We start from the raw sequence: 20,065 nt of genomic DNA on the forward strand, positions 1-20,065 counted from the left end.
ATACAACATTGCAGGTGAAGTTCCAAATTGTCATAGTAAAACAAACCCAGATATAAATAAAATTGCATTTTATGATGATCAAGTGCTAATATACTGTGATCCCAACAGCAACAATGACCTCACAGACTGCATTAGACAAGTTATAATGCCACATAGCTTTTCTGAGGCAAAGAACCACTTACAAGACAGTCCTTTGTAAGTGTATTATCTCAGCACATGTGCAGATCAAAGACTTTACAGACATTTAGAAAAATAATTATACTCTAAGAAATGCCTTTATTTTTTTCCTTTGCATCTTGTTTACAGGACATGTATACAAAACATTGTAAATACAGTTTCACAACACATTCGTATAAGAAAAAATGGTATACATGTCCAAAATTAAAGTTACATCATTAATACTGAAAATCACATGAGTTTCAAATGTAAAGTTAAAATTGTACTTACCTATGTATTTCAAACACTAAAAAATACTGTTACTTTTCTATCACAAATTTGAGCATGGAAAAAGTACAACTTCGCAAGCTGTAATTTATACCTGTCCTTATTATAAGGGTAATAATCTGAAAATAACAGACAGTTAGCGGTTAGGGGAATACAACCATTCAAAAAATATTATTGGTATTTTCCATCATTAAACCCTAATTATTTACTCAGTGCATTGTGTCACGTAAATTGATCAATTTCAGCTCCATATTACTTCCTCCGAAGCCAGAGCCTTCAAGCAAACAGTGATAAATCTTTTGCTTTCCTCAATGTGCTTCAGTGTTACATAGCAATTATATCCATTCTGATTTTATTTCATCTTGTCCATTACAAATATCTTTTTACTACAGTATTTGTTAGTTGCTTTAAAAGCTACATTTTGACTTCTTTCTGATGATTTTAAATTACTTTTTTAACGAATTGAGTATTTCTAGAAACTGGAAGACAATTCTGCCAAGTTTTGACCCACAAAGAGTGCAAGAATGAGAAATTTTTATTATATATAAATTAAACTTTAAGTTTTCTAACAGTAAAACCAAAATTATTGTAATGCAAAAAGCATTTTTTTAGGAATATGTGATATCCCCTTTTTTTAATGCTGCATAATTACTAAGACAGAAAATTAAGCTCAAACACGGACTTCAAATATTCACACTGCAATAGTGGGTATATCGGACTAAATCTAGAACTGCCAAAATAAACTATAGATACCCAGTCAAATTAAATTCTTTTACCATTTATATTTCAGTCAAAATCAGTATTTTAAAGACTCTACTACATAAGTCTAATAAACTGAAACCACTGAAAAACTGATAATAAAAACCAGTAAGTCATACTCTGAAAATACACCTTGATGGATTTTTGCATGGCAAAAATGGGTGCAGTTTTGAAATATTTCCTTTATGTATTTCTCATACGGATCTAACTTTGTATTTTAGTCTAAAAATCTGGGGTTTTTTTGTCTAATAATCTTAAGTTACATATAGGTGCAATCTATGTACTTCCATTCTTTTACCAGTATTATCTATTCTGACTACTTTTAAAAACTTCATAATGAGAAATTATGGTACTGTATTAGGTATAACACACATACCTGTCAAATGGAAACTTTTAAATGCCTGTTAATTACTGGTTTTTGATCAAGTGACACCTCTTTGGTGAGATTGTCTTTGGTGTCTGGACACACACAAAGTAGGAATCAGGGCAGAAATCACTGCTTCAATTCAGTAAATATATTTATATATTTATTATTCACTATGGGTAATAGTTATGGTATACTAAGTGAACAATTAAATGCATACGTAATAAGATGTAAATATAAATTTTCTGTAAAGTAGACTGAAATTTTTCATTACACACATTACCAGAATAGCCAAATAAAATGAAGCAAACATTTGTTCCCAACAATTAAGAATACAGCATTTTAAAAAGGCATTTTTACCTTTAATGGAAGAAAACAGATATTCTTGCTAACAAAGCCAACACTAAAAAACTAATTTTTGCCAAATTCAATGTAATCCGAACAACAAGAGAAGTTCAAGCCCAGGAAAGAATCTCCTGAACACACACAACACTGATGTCCTATACTCATAGCTACTCAGTATCTGAAGAAGATACCTCACTGTGTCAACAGACAGCAGGTCTCATAGGCTAAACTTTCAAGCAAGGCATTAATCTTAACATGCTCAAGAAATCAGTATTTCATAGCCGAAATAAAATTGTACTTAAACCAACTTCTCTTCTTAGGAAGTATTGCTTAAAAAAATTGTAATAGGAAAACTAATAGGTGTCCACACTGCTTTGGTGTCTTGTTAACCAAGCTTCTATTCCAAAACCATTGTATTCTGATGTTGTAGTCAAGAAACAGTTAGATGAGTTAGAAGATTCCTTTTAATCATGCTTGACTTGAGGATTTTAAAAATTACTGGAATTCTGGTTATATAACAGGCCAAGAGAAGGTAATCACTGTTTTTCTCCCCTCCAGAAACCCCAGATGGGTAATCAACACAATAATCATTACCTTTCTGAAATTTATACTGGTTAGTAAAGGTGGTGATGGCAAATTTGGCTGTAATCAAAATCCAGTCAAAAATGAGCCTTATGATACATTACCAAGAGGCATATTCCAGCCTTTCAAGCAGAGCAACACTGCATGTTAAAAAAATTTGGGATATTTGTTACTGCAGCACGTAAGAATGACTTTCATTTTACTCTTTGTGCTGTCATGTTTTTTTAAATGATACAATTCTTTCTCCCTTTCATTTGTTTATATCACTTACGAGTTAAAGCCTTTGAAAAACAATCACAACTTCTAGCTTGGGAAACTACCTAACATTTTGTGAGAAATTTGGAAACAATAATCAATCAGCCTTTTGTTCTTCCTCTCATTTTCTACTCCCATAGGTTCTCAAAATCCACACAGGACAAAGTAGATTACTTCTTGCCTTTTTCCAAGGCAGATCAGAGATCATGTCCCTCAGGCAAAACTAATTCAAAGTCCAGACAGATTGATATTTCAAATGAGTCCAAGTCAGTAAACATATGCATCAAAATTTTTGTGCCTAGTGGATTTTATATTTATATTTATAGTTACATTTATATATTTATATTTAGAAATGCTCTCTCTAGAAGTGCAAGTTCAAGATTAGCCAATTTCTTATGGAAATAAGTATCTCACAGGAAAATAAACAGTTCATTTATCAAAACCATATAATGTCCTTCCAAATGAATGGAACATCAAGACACAGTTACTTCCAGCTATAACTATATAAGCTCATTAGCTAGATCATACTGGTATGACAATTTGCTGGTTTTATGACTAGCAGTACTTAAGTGGTTATAATTATAGTATCTGAAAGGTAGCATCCTAGTAAGATGAATGGAGAACATCAAAAATATTATGCTTTTTCCTAGTTGGCAGCCACATCCCCTGATGTAGCTAATGGGGTTTTTTGGTAGTCAGCATTTGTCAGGACAAGAAAAATAGCATGTCTTTTGCCTTGCACAAACTTTTTCAACCTTTCCTGCTTTGAAAACAGTACTAATAAAAATATATTCAAGTATAAAACTAGCTAAATCTATGCATAAAAAACATATTCACACTATTCATCTTTTACAGCTATGGTTCATACACTTTTTTAAACAACACCAACGTACTATTCAATAGTAGTTGATAATATTCAGATTTTTTTTTAAGGAATTTAACATCAGAAAATTTAAAAATGAAAATTAGCTGTCAGAAAACAACACAGACAACCAAAACAGCTTCCAAGTTTCCATTTGGCTCCTCATCTTTTCTTTTTCTGTTTTGTAGATCAAATAAATGCTTAATATTTACATTTAATTATTTGGGGTTTAATTCTCATTTCTGACCCAGTTTTAGAAGAAGCACCATATTTAATCATATTGCAGTAAGCACGTTCCAAAATATTCAGAATTGCACAGCACGATGAGATATATTAACCATTAATAAAGTCAGATGTATAGAAAGAGGATGTAAAACAGACATCCGTTTTACAGAGAGACAAAATATTGCATAGAATATCCAAAAGAAAAACAAAAATACTGTATATGATTTATCTCAGAACTAGCAAACTTCACAGAAGAAAATAATGGAATCTTGACTATATGCATGTGAATGGTTTTATTTCACTTGAATGCAAATAGGACATGAGATCTACCCAGTAAACTTTTAAATCCCCAAGAAAACTTACAAAAATAAATTTTGTTCATAAGATAAAAAGAAATAGGAATATATTTTAAATAATTCCTTACAACATCTTATGACATTTGACAATGGAAAAAAAAAAGCAACAGCAAGCAACACACAAATGCAAAAATTGTTGACTGACTGTACTTAAGAGAATTTCTTCTTGACACATGATAGCTGTCCTTTCTCTGACAGGCAGCTAAGATTGTTACAGGGGAAGATACTTAAAAACAAATGAGGGAAGATTAAAGGTATCGAAATCTGTAATAAATTTAGTCTATATGACACGAGAGCATTATTCATCAGTCAGAAAGGGTAAGTAATATAGCTGAATTATACAGAAAGTAAAGTATTCCATATTTCTCAGCTATCCTAACAAATTTCCTGTATTGATTTACCTGATTTCATCAGAAAAAACTTTTTTGGTACATCAATGAAGAGATACTTCAAACAGAAAACAAAATACCCTAAAGAAAGCAAAAAATGCCTAACCAAAGCCAGGACCTCCAGAAGCAAAAGAAGGAACTGTAATGGCTATTCACATGCAATGGAAAACACAGCCTGATAATGGTGGGAAAAGGAAATACTGACATATATTGAATATGTGTGATGGCAGAATTATCTTAGGTCAGACCAAGGAAAGCTCAGAAATTTTAAAAAAGAACCTAGTAAAACTAAATAATCAACTTATGCTATTATTGGATGGTATGTTAACCAGAATCGTAGCACAACTGGAAAAAAAAAAAGCACCTCTGCAGAGAGAAACAGCTAAAACAAATTACCAACACTTAACAATTGTGCAGGATTTATTTTAAAGTAGGTTTAGATTGCTCCTATGCACTAAATGCCAGCTAACAGCCAAGGTACATTTTTCAATTTCATGATCTAAAAGGTATTTAGTTCATACTGTCATTACTTTTCTATGGTATCAACTGAAGTATGAGAGTAGGGTCATTTGGGAGACTTTCTTCAATGTTCCAGTTGAGGAACTAACGCTAAGGTAGATCCATCTAAAAAAGGTAACAGTAACTACATTATATGTACTGTGTATAAAACAAGTACTATCCTACATTAAATGTTTTATCAAAATGCTCACACTCTAAAAAAGTATATTACAGAGACCCAAGTAAATAGAATCATAGAATCACTAAGCCTGAAATGACCTTGAAGATCATTCAAGTTCAACCTTTGACCAAAGCCATTGTGTCAACTAAATCATAGTACTAATTGCTATATCCAGCTGTTTCTGAATCCAAACATACAGTAATATTGAACATATAGTAATGACATAAATTTTTAAAAGTTAGTCTAAATTAAGACAAAGTAAAACTATAATAAAAATTATTACAGCACCATTGCAGAAATCCAAGTTACAACCCATGCTTTTTATGAGAATTTGAAAAGAATAAGGGGAGAAATCAGCTGAAGAAACTCTAGGGTGAAGGTGAAGAGACAGTCCAGACAGACTATATATAGCATATTCATGATATTACTTCATTTTATCTATATTCACTTTTCCCCTCACAAATACTTGAATATTCTGCAGGTATCAGTCTACACAATTACACACCGGAACTGCTGTGGTCTAATACCAGTACAGGGTCCTTCAAGCATGAAAACCATTGCCTGTGAGTGCACAATTTAATATCACCGTAAGAGACTCTTCAACTTCAACCTATAGGCACATTTGATGCCAAAATCTATTTGCTAGAATGTGACCAAGTGTACTGATGTTTGGCATGCAAGAAACAAAGACTACCTTAATTAACACACTTTCCAACTATAGAGAACACTATCTGAGCTTGAACTCAAGTGTGGGGACCTGTTAAAGATCTGAGTTCCTCAAAACCTTCCCATAGTAGACATTAAAATGACAATACACTTATTACTTATGTGGGCTTTAGCATATTTGACTGGACATGTAGTTTCTCTCCTGCCTTATAATGTATGAAAGGACTTAGGCTTTTCATTCTAATTTGAATAGGAACCTGCACTACAATTAGCATTTACAGATATTTATAGGGGTTTAGCATTTATTTTCAGAATTTAATACTGCTTACATAAACACATTTATTTTTAACTATGCTTAAAGGTTGCTGCAGTTACAAAAAATACTGGAAATGTAAAACAACCGTATTATGATCAACACAATAACTTGATGTTCTGATGACAATTTCGTGGGCTTGAAGAAAGCAAACTACTTGCACAAGACACCATGAGAAAGACTAGCAAAGGCAAATGCAGGTACAGAACAACATCTGAAAATGTATCTGTCATGTTCCTACTTTTGTCTACTTGCTGATGACCTTGATGCAGTTTTCTGTGATGCCTCATAACTGGAAACTCTTACTGTGCTTTCTAATTACTATATCTAAATAGTCTCATTAGACTACTGCAGAGTGCTTTTCTTCATCCACAGACATGCACACTACCACTATTGATAGTATTATCTATCTGAGAGCTGAGGTCCAGGACATAAATTATCATTTCCTGTTGAATGACAATGCTATTTCCACTCCACTAAAAAGGCCTTCCACTGAACGACTTTTGATCAGTATGATTAACATGGATCCTAAAGGCCACATCAGATCAAGTGAAAGTAAAGCATTATAAAAACAAAGGCCTTAAATTGTAAATTTCAGAAAACTGTGATAAACTGGCCAAGGACTTCAGAATCTCTTCTTGTCTTATCATCCCTAGTATTGATTGAAATCTCTCCACCTTGAAATTGTTGATGAGGACAAATCTATTGAGTCTCATTAAATCCAGCACAGGAATGAAGTCCCCAGAGCATTTGGGACCACTAAAGCAGATGCTACACATTTTAGAAAAATATTCTCTATCCTTGAGAATATGAACTACAGCTGCAATATGAAATAGACATCAATTTATTTCCATAAAAGCTCTAATGTAAAGGAGTTATTGTAGAACACAGCATCCTTAAAATTTGTACTTAGAGAAAAAAGGTATGTAAAGTAAACCCAACTTGATAAAACAGGTTACAGACCTCAACATGCTGCTCACTACAGCTAGACTTGAAAATCTGTGGTCCTCAATACATTTATACATCATTCAAAGCAAATGAATGACCTCAGATTTATCATGAATATTTTTTCTTTTTTCAGTCTCCTGTTTCATACTGCACATCAACATCAACACAAAAACCTGTTTTTCTCAATGGTACCCTGTTAACCATTGAACTTTGAATATGTGAGCCAACCAAACAGCCTGAGCTCCAGCACATAGTGCCTATCTGACCACTAACAGAGAGGTCATTGATCTTGCTGTAAGGGACAATATATCATAGGATGTACACGCTGATAGGCTCAATGCCATTTGAAGAAGTAGGAAAATATTCCTTTGTGACTGTATTTATGGAATAGCTGACACATCCTTATCTAGCTGTTGCAGACTGCATATTATTAATGCAGGGAAGACAAACAGAACACAGATTTGTCTGCAATAGTTCGTGCCTCTCTCATTGAAGCAAAAAATAGACATTTATATTATTTCTATAGATGCTGAGTTTTTCAAAAGCCTGCTGTGACTTCGGTAGACATATCTTGTGATTTGAAAAATCCACGTTACTTGATGCAATTACAATTGGCTGTTTTATACATGATCAGAATATGATCAGAAATACAGAATAGGACTGTCACAATAAATTAATTCCTTTCGCCTTCCAAAGTTCTCTTAACTCAACTTGCCACAAACATTAATTCTACTCCACTGTGACTCAGGAACTTCACTTACTCCTTTTTCCACTGTTATTTCTCTTTTTTCCGTATTTTTTTCAGGTTTGATATTTTACAAAAAGATGACTTAGCAGTTCCATAATAGTAATTTTTTAGCAGATATGAGTTGGCTTTTGCTAGTTTAAGAGAGTTCACTCCTCCATGTTAAAAAATATTGAATTCAACATCTCCAAACCAGCAAATTTTAGAGTCTTTTGTAAACTAGGACTATTTGGCAGTTATCAAAAATTAGGGTTTACCTTCTAAACCACACTAATCTTGTAAGGTAAGATAGGCAGCAATTTTAAGTCTGACTAAGAACTGTGAATCATCTTTCTGAAGAAATCCTAAATATTGAACCAAGCTCAGATTAGAAGTGGCTTGACCCTATAGCTATATTAATATAACCATCAATTTTACATATTACTTAAGCAAGTATTTTTCACAGGACAGGTCAAACTCTTTCCCATACTGAAGAAATACTGGCAAAATCTCCACTGTGCAAGGTAAAGCAACCTTTATAAAAAGTTTTTTCATGCTTTAAAACAGTCTCATGAAAATCCAGTTTTATTTTCTTTCATATTGTGTTGTTGTAGGACTTGTCTGGAAGAATATGGTTTTATAGCCACCAGAGAAGACATGTCATACTGTCTTCCCTTTTTTTTTTTTTTATTTGAGTGACTCAAAGGATTCATTTAACACCTTCAGAAGCATTGACTAGAGAATGGAAAATAAAAAAAACTAGCAACTCCTGAACCCTCAATTCTCTTTTTTTTTTTAATTCTAGAATTTACTCTATCTTGCTCTAGACAGAGAAATTCCTCCTGCCTTGTACATGTTCTGAACAACTTTGACAGAAGGTGTACTTGTAGATTGACTGAGCTACTACTGCAATGCAGAAATTATTTAATATCATCATTGTATTATCACTGTATCATCACTGCAGTCAAATAAACGGTAGAGTTTTCTAGGGTGTTTGGGATTTTTGCCACCCTTTTTTATATGCAACAGCTCTTTATGCTGGCATTCCACACTATTTCAAATTACCTTGGCAAACAACATCACATGGTACAGTGTCAAGTAGACAAGAATGTGTTGGACACTACAAGCTGTAAACGCTAAATAAACACATCTTTGGAAACCCAGTACTGATTCTGGGTTTAACTGGTTTGACTCACGTGTAATTTCACAATTTTATTACAATCTGCACACTCTAAGTAAGATGAGAAAGGGAAGAAAAGTTTTTTGGCAATACACAACTTCAGAAGGCAGTGTATTGCATATTGTGGCAATACACAACTTCAGAAGGCAGTTCCAAGATAGTAGAAGGCATGTGAAAGTTGTTTATAGAAATTCTTCCTTGCCTTCTTCCTTCTTAATCTTTCTAAGAAAGAAGCAAACATATTTTTTGTATTTCTTAGAGACTGAAACATATATATAAGTTCATAAACCTGAAAGAAGTTCTGAGTAGTGAGTGTTTGGCAGATCATTAGACTGAATGTTTTCCCTGACATTCACCAAAAACATAAAACCATTCTGCAAATGTGCGTATTGTTCCAACTTCATGAACTAGTAAACCATTTCAAAAGATATTATAGTTAATTTTTCCAGGTAATTTTTATAGAGCTTTTATAGAGTTTTTTGTATCTTAAACCACTAATATTCTTTGTGATTCACACAAATACTTTGCTTAGTGAAAAGAACATCTTCCCCTGAACTATGAAAATCAGTCTGGAGAACTTAGTAATTGAAAGCTCCTGTCCTACAGAAGAGGAAGATAAAAACATAATTAACACCAAATTGGATAAAGAAATTTATACTCTTAGCAATTCAATCCTACTTTTCTTCAGATGAAACTAAATCTTAATTTTTTAAGGCTGATCCATTCTATGTATGCAAGGGGCCATATATGCTGGTACGCAGTCAGACCAATAAACTCAGATACTCAATTATATTTTGGCAATAATAGAGAATAACAGAGATCTAAAAAATGCAACACTACAAAGAGCTTTGATTACTCTGTGCATTGATATTGTACAGATGGATATTAAAATGAACCCTATGAGCATAAAGCAGAATAACATACTTTTTGATATGTTGTTTTAGCTGTGTGAGCATATTCATGGTCTTGCAGTACTTTTTGTATATCAGCACTGAGAGCCTCTAGCTGCTTTATCAGCTCAGCCTGCTGTGTTCTATCTTCAATGTTTTGTCTGTAAAGTTTCTGTAGCTCCTCTAGCTCCTTTCTGTGCAAAACAAGCAATAAAGAGAAATTAAGAAAAAGAACAATGACCTCTGTTAAAAAATTGTATGCAAATAATTTTATTGTAGATAATGAGCTTCCTATCTTCATTTATTTTTCTGTCAATTGCCTTACAAACACTCTAAGTTACATAGAAAATATTTACCATACACTTTTGAGAAATATCTAAAAAACAGTTGCCTTTCAAAATGGGATGCCTTTCTATTTCCCTGTAATGCTTTAACTGCTCTAAAATAAATAAATTTCCACTACTTCATCTCATTCTAATCAATATTCAGTTAACTCTTTAGCAGTAAGTCTCAAATACACAGAACACATCAACTGTAAATAAGTTGTTGGGTTTTTTTACCTAGAACAATCAGAAAAAGGTAAAACTCTTTCCTGAACTTGCAGAGTATGTGTGAAGCAACCTTTTTTTTTTGACATGCATCTACTCCCTAGAAACATGAATATGTTTGCTGATAAATTACTTTTTGTCTGCAGGTACAGAATACTGCACCATAAACAAAGTAAGCAAAACCTTTGGTGCATATCATATAACATAATAAAAGCCTTATAAAGACAATAAGAGGAATGGTGTTGTAATGCAACCATAGGATAGATCTAGTATAATCAGATTTCTTAATAATTTCACTGTACTGCCGATGGACTTTCTAAATTAAGATAAAAGCACAGTAACACTTACTATAAACAATGATTAAGACTTTGAATATTTTCTACAACATACATTGAAAGTACCGATGACTCTATTAATCTCTGCTTATGTATTTTCTACTTAGTTCCCTTTTAATTCACAAGCACATTTCAAACTAGTATTACACAGAGATACCAAAATATATATTTAGCACTCCAACTAATTTTCTTCCTTACTTCCTCAAAGAATTGTCTTTTTAACCTCTAACACATAGGTAATATTTCTGTGACTGGAATTATCATTAACAGGAGCTATCATTGCATTTTTCTAATGCTTCTGGAGATATCTAGGTAAAGATTCATGTATAAAAGGTAAGCAGCAATACCAACTTCATTGTCTTCTTCCAGGGAAAACAGAATCACAAATAAACAATTTTAAGGGAAATTCACAGAAGTTTTTCCTAAAACCTGTGCCACTAATTAGAATTTGTGACTGAATGATTATTCAATACAGATACATCTGAATAATTACATATGAATTTAAACTGCATGTGCAATACAACAGTCAGATAGTTTTATTGTTAAAAAGCACCATTTCACAAAGCCTGTTATGAGAGCAACAAAGTATAACACTTAAGGACACACTAACCATGCTTACTCGGACTTAACACTAAGTCCTGCTGTTCTGCATGAATTGTAAAGTAGTTCCCCAAAATTAACAAAGGTAGAGATACACTAAAGACTCCTGATGTATGAAAGTGCAACTGCAGTATGTATTGCACATATACTAATTTAATTCTGTTCAGAAGAATAGCAGCAGAACTACAGACAAGTGATATACCAGGGCTTTCTGACAGCTCTACAACAGGCTTCCAAACAAGCTCTTCTTTAATTTCCCTGACTGCATGTATATAATTGAAAATAACACATCTTTTCACTGCAGTTGGAACACAGATTATATTAATTTTGCACAGGTTCTCCAATCAAATCTTCATTTTGTTGTGGAAGGGAAAAACATGGGATAATGTTGAACCCTCAAGACCAGTCTGCTATATTGCTACTCTTTAATTTGTATGCAAACATCAATGCAGTTATCTGCGTCTGTCACCCGAGAATGCAGTATTATGTGTTCTCTAATGGTCTGCCCACAAAGTGTATTCAGGTCAATGGGAATCTTTTTTGTTGACTTTATCAGACTTCCAGTTATATCCTTAAGGGAAGGCGGTGGGAGGGGGAAACTAAATCTTGCAGCCAGCCACACAAGAACCACAGCACAGTTAGAACACATTAACACATTTGTTTATGTTAAATTCAAGGCTTTTTAAGTGTAAGAAAATTCAGTCACAGTTCCATTACAATACATTCTAGAAATCAAACTTTATTTATTCCTACTTGTACTTTAACTTGCTTTTGTCTTTAGTGAATGAGGCACTATTTTTACATTGCAAATCAATGGGGGAGCCTTCTTTTATTTCACTTTTACAGACCAATATTGAAATTACGCTAAGCTTTACCAGGCACTATTCAGTACCAATGTGCAATACAAACAATTATGCATAAATAAGCACTTCGATAGCAAATGTGCCAAATCAACGAGGGGAGTTTTAAATTAGGAACGGAAGGGATCAAAGATGTTGATGAAATGGCAAGTGAGGGATCTGTGGCCTGGACTGGCAGGCAAAAGGAGACAGGTAGATACAGACAGAAAAGACCTTGTGATGAGCAGCAGAATGTTCAGGGAGGATGTTCACTTTAAGCACATAAATAACAGACTGCTGACAGTATGAGGGCGGTTCATAAGAGTCTTCCTGGTGAGAGGAGAAATGGGTGATAATATCTTCACAAAAACTCATTTGGAAAGAACCAGTGAAGTTCTGGAGAAATGGGTGTGGGGGTCTTCAAGCCACTCAAGTTTGTTGCAGAACCAAGTCCATGCTGAACTTCAGGGCAAAATGTGCAGGCTTATTAGACTTATGAATATTAACTTCTCCAGCCAGGATGGGCTTAAAGCTAGTTTTCACAGCCATGCAATGCATGATGGGGGTGAGGGGGATACAGCTTACAGGGGGAATGTAGTAGGTGATTCAGGAAGGCTTTATCTTCCTAGAACCTCAGCCAGTGGGAAAAGGAGGAGGGGGGCAACATGCAGTCAGGAATTTAGGATAAAGGAGGCCATGTCTTCCAAAAACCCAAGACTCCTTTGTCTCCTTTGTAGAAACTGGTGTTTTACAGTGTGATTTTCCACACACTGGGAAATTAGCTCAACTGGGTGCCTACCTGAAGCTGCTGTTCAAATGGACACAGCACATCTTCATGGAGGACAACAGGAGGAATGAGAGATCTGTCTGCACCTGCTGGACTCAGTGGGATCACAGAGACAAGGTGGGACAACTCACATGACTGAAGCACTGCCATGCATGTATACAGGTTCTTTAGGAAGGCCTATGTTCAAAAAGAAGGTTCTGGGAAACTAGAGCAGTCAATTGCGTCTTAGTCCCTGGGAAGGTGATGGACCATGTAGTGGAGAAGATGATCACTAGGAGTCATAAGAGGAAATAATATTTACAGATTCATACAATATTCTGAGTTGGACAGGAATCACAATGACCATCAAGTAAAACTCTTTAAGTAAATGGCTTTTACAGGAACTGAAACCACAACCTTGATGTTATTAGCACCATGCTCTAACCAGCTGGCCTGGCAGCCTTCTTTGAGGCAATGCCCTTCTCTGAAGGAATTCTTATTGCATAAGGGGTGAGCACTGGATGTTCTTCTTTTTGATTGCAGTAACACTATTGACATAGTGTCCCATAAAATTTGATAGACAGACTGATGAGGTATAGGCTAGATATGCAGACAGTAAAACTGTCTGCTCAAAACTGTCCACCACTTGAACTGGTAGAACTACTGGGTTTGAAGAGCTGTAAGCAAAATTAGGCACAAGGCCACACATTACAGGAGTAGCCTAGGGGCTAACATTAGGGCCATCACTTTTCAACATCTTCATTAATGACCCAGACAATGAGACAGAATGCACCACAGCAACTGTGCTGATGACACAAAAAAGGGGGATTGCACAAAAGATGCTTGGCCATGGAGAGGAACCTTTACAGACCAGACAAAAGGTTGGACAGGAACCTCATGAAGTTCAACTTAGACAAGTGCAAATTGCTGCTCTTGGGGTTAAAACTCCTGTGTAAAAGCACAATTTGGGAACAGACAAGCTGGAAAGCACCTTATCAGAAAATGCCCTGGCGATCCTGGTGGACACCTGAATGGCCATCAGATAGCAATGTGGCCTTGTGCCAAATGCCAATGACATCCTGAGCTTTGAAGAGGATATTGCTGCCAGCAAGACAAGGGAGGTGATATTTCCCCTCTAGTCAGAAGTTTTAAAGCACATCTTGGTGCTGTGTCAGTTTCTGGGCTCCCCAGTACAAGAGAAACATGGACATGGCTGGAGAGAGCCAATGAAGGGCCACAAAGATAATTTAAGTATTGCAGCATCTGCTGCATAGAGAGCAGCATAGAATACATAGAGAGGCTAGAAAGCTGGGTCTGCTCAGCCTGGAGAAAGCAAAGTTCAGGGACAATTGAACTATCAACATCTATAAATACCTGATGGCAATCTATAAAGAAGACGCAGATGTAAGTGGTGCTCAGTGACAGGAAAAGAGGCAATAAGCACCAATAAAAACAAGATGAAATTCCAGCTAAACACAGTAAAAATATTTTTATCCATTGAAAGAGGCCAAACACTGGAAGAGCCTACGCAGAGAGGTTGCAGAGTCTCCATTCTGGACATACTCAGATTGGACACAGTACTGGGCAGCCTGCTGTAGCTGATACTGCTGCAGCAGAGGGCCAGATCTGCTGGAGGAGCATACTACACCATCTCCAGAGGTGTCTGCCAGTTTCAGCCACTGAGTGATCTCTGTGATTCTGTTACTAATTTGCTTGTCCTGTGCTCAGAGTATTCAAAATCAACCTCAAAATATTTATTAACATGCTTACTCTAAGCAGCAAACAAGAAACACTCCATAAGACAGTCACCTTACTCTATCACTGCAGCAGGATAACTATGTCAAGTCCTCAGAAAACTTTTTGTCTTAGGTGAGCATGTAACAGAAGAAAGAACCAAAAATTACTAATTGAATGTAACAAGTATAATGAGTGGCATTTAACATATCAGAGACATTATACACACACACACCTATACAGGCATCTATACATTTATACAGATATATAAAAATAAATACATCTACATATAAAATATATAAATTATATGTAAACATGCACATACATATATATATACAAATACAAGCACATGGTGATAAAGTGTTTCAACATACCTCACACTTTAAAGAAACACAATTTTAAGAAAAAAGTAGTCACGAGCAACAGTAATTGAAGAAACAGCACTGTCAGCTAAGACCCAAACTGCAACACTTAAGTCTACTTTTTTCCATCACCCCAAACTTCCCATAAACTAACACACTATGATACACTGAGAGCTTTTAACCTTTTTAAGAGTAAAGTCAGCAGGTAGTACTGAGAAATAAAAAAACACCTCTCTGTCTCTAACCTCCTATCTTAAAATGAATAGAATGGGAAATGAAAAACTTTACAGTAAGTGGCCTGCACACTTCAAGCAACACGAAAGTGTGTGCTATGAAAAACAGTCGGATCTTTCTCACATCAAAATAGAAGAGCATTACTAAATTATTTCAGTCCCTGAAGTAAGATTGTTGGTATAGTAACCTTAGTAAACTTTGCTTTCAGGTTGATGCTACATGAAGACACCACAAAACAGACAGCAGCAAGACTCAAACATTTGATACCTTATCCAACCAGTAACAATATTTAAGTCACTACTGTTGCTTAGAGCAGAGACAGCTTTGGTGCTCACAAACATTTCCTTCTATCCCTAAAACATAATATTAAATAAAACCTTTCCATCCCTGCAGGGGCAAGGGGCCTTATATGCCCCGATCAAGGGTTTTAGAGTAACCTGTGGCTTCCAAGAGGTGTAAATGAAATGAATAAGTACTGTCATTCCACAAGCTATGGAACATGCTGTGCTACAAACAGAATTAAAAACATATACATCACTTCAGGTGATGTTCTTAGCTTTGTTTCACCACCACAATTCTGGTGAATATACTGGGACTTTGAGCATCTCAGCTGTCCTTTTTACCAAGGGAATACAAGATCCTTTGGGGTAAATCAAGAAATCTCTAGATCCCACTACCTGTAGTTTAAAAATACAACACAGTGACAGGTGCTACAAATTATGACTTCTCATAGAAATGGCGTAAATACTACAAAATGGTTTGTAGCACACAGCAAAGAATAATCTGAAAAATACAAGAGCAGCAAAACAAGACCTGAGTAAAAATCTGACTGCCTCATAATTTACAACACACAAATTAATAGTAACTGTGTTGGAATGCGTTGGAAGGGGTGGTGGGCAGGGTGGGGGCACACATGGTGGGGGAGTAAAAATAGAAACATTATTACAGAAAAAAATAGTTGTAAAATCATCAGGGATAGAGTTGGACAAGGTAAGAATCAAAGGAATGAAGTCATGGCCCACATTTCCACTAAAAACACTGGGGCAAGAAATTCAAATTCATTTTAGAATAGATTTCACTCTATTTGCAAACAGTTTAATATTTCCTGGATACTTGTGACAGCAAGGCTCAAGCCTCAGTGAGTCAATCAAACTTCTCCAGTTTGATGTTCAGAGCTCCACCAGAGCTGTGTCAGACCACAAAGTTCTAGGCCCTGGTGTTTAGCACAATTTTAAAGCAAAAGTCACCAAGCTTGTTAACATGAAAATGGAAAGGTTACCATGGACTCCAAAGAGATACAGAAAATCTGTACCAAATTAAAACATCAAAAATATAACAAGAAAACATGTCACAGGTAATTGGGAAGTTTGAAATGAAACCCAGTAAGGTGAAGAGTGCTTTGCAAAAATTAGGCCAAAAAAGAAAGGTAATGGCTTCTTGAAGACAGTCACTATACAGGATGTATCCTGTAAATACTGTTTGGTCACTGGTCCTAGAAAATTTATCTTCCACACCTCAAAAGTATGTAGCAGACTTTTACTGCCATATGGCAGCGTTTTCAAAACCACCTTGTTATTCGGTAGAACTAGAGTTGCACTGGAGTATTTCTTCAAAGTTTGATATCTATTAATTTCCTGAAGAAAACAATTCTCTTGATGTCTACAGACATATTTACTGTTAAACTAAAAAAAACCTCTTCCAACAAGCTGACAGATATGCACAACACAGGAAGTGGTGAATGCACAAGAAACAGAGCACTAGCCCAGTATGTACACATTCCCTTGGAGACTTGCTTCTGCAATTGAACTTAGCACATAATGGAAAAATTTCGGACAGTATTACCAAGGTGTCAGCAGACATTCATATTTTTCTGAATCATATTCATTTTTCTGAATCATATTCAGACATTCATATTTTTCTGAATCTGCCTATGCTGTATCTGAAAGAAGACACCAAATGAAGGAAGCCAGTTGACTTTTTTTCTTTCTTTCTGCTTCTAGAGCTTGTTTCTAATAATTTCAATTGTGTTCCTGCTCTGTTTTCATGGAATGAGAGGGTGGGGACGGTAGGAAGGCAGCAAACAGTGAGACAGAACACTGGGGAGAGCAGACGCATTTGCAAGTCAGATTGCCTTTTTTAGCTCTGAAGTTTGAAATTGATTATGGGAAACTGAAGATACTAAGGAGGATGGGGTATTTTCCACACTATTTGTCCGAGAATTTTCTGCCAGCATCAAATAACAACCAGGCATTCAATGTGATACTTTCATAAGAATAACTATTAAATGGATTTAAAAAAACCCCAACAACATTACCATAAACAGGAAGAATTAAATGCTTTAATCATTAAGTCAACAGAGTCGCAAGACTTTGGCGTGTGAAAATGAGAAGATGGAAAGAATTCATTTTCTCCTCAGATTTTTTCCTTTAACTGGGGAGTTGTTACTTTAATTTAAATAAGAGTTTGTCTTCTTTTTACAAAGACTTGTTTAATTTTGATGCCATTTTTAATTGAGAAATAACAGAAAAGCAATTTTCTCTACATACTGACATCTCAGAAGATAAGGAGAAATTTCAATATTCTGTACTATAAAAGTACAAAATATTTGCAATTCTTGGTATGTATTGCTAACTACTGAAACTGTGAATTTTACATAATATAAGCTTAAGCCTTCTTTCTTCATAACAGAAATGTCAACAAGAAATTTATAGCTGAAGTTCATTGAGAAAGATTAGCAGACAACTAATTATAATGATACTGATCAAACATATACATACAGACATGTGAAGCATAACTCAAATACTGGTGATATCCAAAAATACTATTACTTATTGCAATACCACTAACTATCTAGTAAGGAAAACATTAGAGCACACAAAACCCCCCCATATGACTGATTTACCAAATAGTTTCCCATAAATCTAGAGGATTCGTTATATGGAAAACACAGAAGACAACTTCACTTTAAAATAAGTGTAGTCTTCATCTCTTTATTACCTCATATTCAGATCTTATGTTCAAAAATGTCTTTATTATACTTCCATATTTTAATGAGGTGCTTGTGCCAAATTCTAAGGGGTTGTTTTCCAAAGAATATCAAAGAATTCATTTTGAGAAATTTGAAGTTCAAAGATTTGGCCGACTCAGATTGCAATATCTGAAGCTGAAACCAGCAAGCAGTAACTTTGCAAACTTGACTACCAGACTCTAAAATGCCTTCTTTATTGTCCCCAGTCCTCACACATACGTATTTTTCTGAGAATAATTTCAGGAAATAAATTCTATTAGTCCACTGCTGAATTTCACAAATTCTATTGACTGCCTCTTTCAATACAATCTCCCAATAAGCTTATGCATGTTTATTGACTTTTAAAACCCAAAAACCCAACTGGTATAATTTCTTCTAAACATGAAAATCATTTTTCTTGCAAAGACATCATCTTTCTTGCAGAGATTTCAACATGACAAGATTTCAAGATGACAATTTAGTTCAGATGCATCAAAAATAATATTTCTTGGTTTTTGGTTTAAAAAGAAAAGACTTAGATATTGACTCCCTACAGAAAGATTTTTTTGTGCTTGGAAAGTAAAGAGGAGTATCCATACCAATGATTTCTACTTCCCAACTGCAGCCCTTCAGGCAAAACAACCATTTAAAGGAATATTGAAGGGAATATTATTAATCTAACATAGGAATGAAACAATGTGTGTGCCTCTGCAGTTAAGAAGTAAAACATGGACAATTTTCTGACAACTGACTTAGAGTTACCAATTATCTTCTGATATTACCTTAATTCTGGGGAATTCAGTAATCTTTTCAATTTATATAATTCATTCTGTCCTTTAGTTCTTTTCCAAGACACAAATAATGCAGCACTAATCTTACAGATTCAGTGTAAAGAAATAGTGTGTGAGGCCTAAGATAAAGCTTAAATCACTGCACTTTAAACCTTTAGAACAGGCCTATGTAGACTTTTGCTGACTTGTCAGATTTGAATCTAATTAAGAAGTTACACTTAGGCTTAAAGCTTTTTCAAGTTTAGGGTGTTTAGCCTCTCTAATTAATATTCATGTCCCTAATCATATTGTTACTTTATTACCTTCAGTCAAGATTGGTAGTTCTCTGACACATTGCAAATTACAGAAGTATAATTTCTCAAGTCTATCACTACTCAAAACCAGCTAAGATATACAAGAGTCAAAATGTATCAGGAAGAATGTACATAAACCTGCAGATTCCAAAAGCCTTACATCTTGTGAACAGAATGGTAAAACACACTGTTACACAAAAGTATCTTCAATGCATGATACTGCTTTTTAACTGGAACAATAGCCTTTTTGAGAGGATTGAGACTTTAAGTTATTATGAAATACTTACTTAACTCCAACCACATCACAATCCTTTTGGAAAAGTTCTTCCTGTTTCACATCTGCCTGAGATGACAAGTTACTGCATATACTCTGCAAACTTTTTGTTCTCTTGTCTCTGCTAAATCGGTTTCCAAATTCTGCAAAGAAAGCAAATGAAATGCATTAAGAAGAAATAATTAAAATCTGCTATGCAAGTTATCTATATATACAGATATATGGAAGTTCCCATACATACACACATACATTTATTGCAATCTAAGCAAATACATATAGGTAGGTATATATACATGTATGA

The 20,065-nt window shown here is 34.8% G+C and overlaps 1 protein-coding gene across 1 annotated transcript in view; it reads right to left on the minus strand.

Moving 5' to 3' along the window:
* The window catches only part of CNTLN (centlein), a 180,616-nt gene that overhangs the window by 107,908 nt on the left and 52,643 nt on the right, over positions 1–20,065 (minus strand). Inside the window, 3 exon segments of the mRNA XM_077172188.1 lie at positions 10,016–10,175; positions 19,778–19,874; positions 19,877–19,907. Coding sequence (XP_077028303.1) covers positions 10,016–10,175; positions 19,778–19,874; positions 19,877–19,907 — 288 coding nt within the window.

Source organism: Agelaius phoeniceus, chromosome Z, assembly GCF_051311805.1.
Source record: "Agelaius phoeniceus isolate bAgePho1 chromosome Z, bAgePho1.hap1, whole genome shotgun sequence".
Lineage (NCBI taxonomy): Eukaryota > Metazoa > Chordata > Aves > Passeriformes > Icteridae > Agelaius > Agelaius phoeniceus.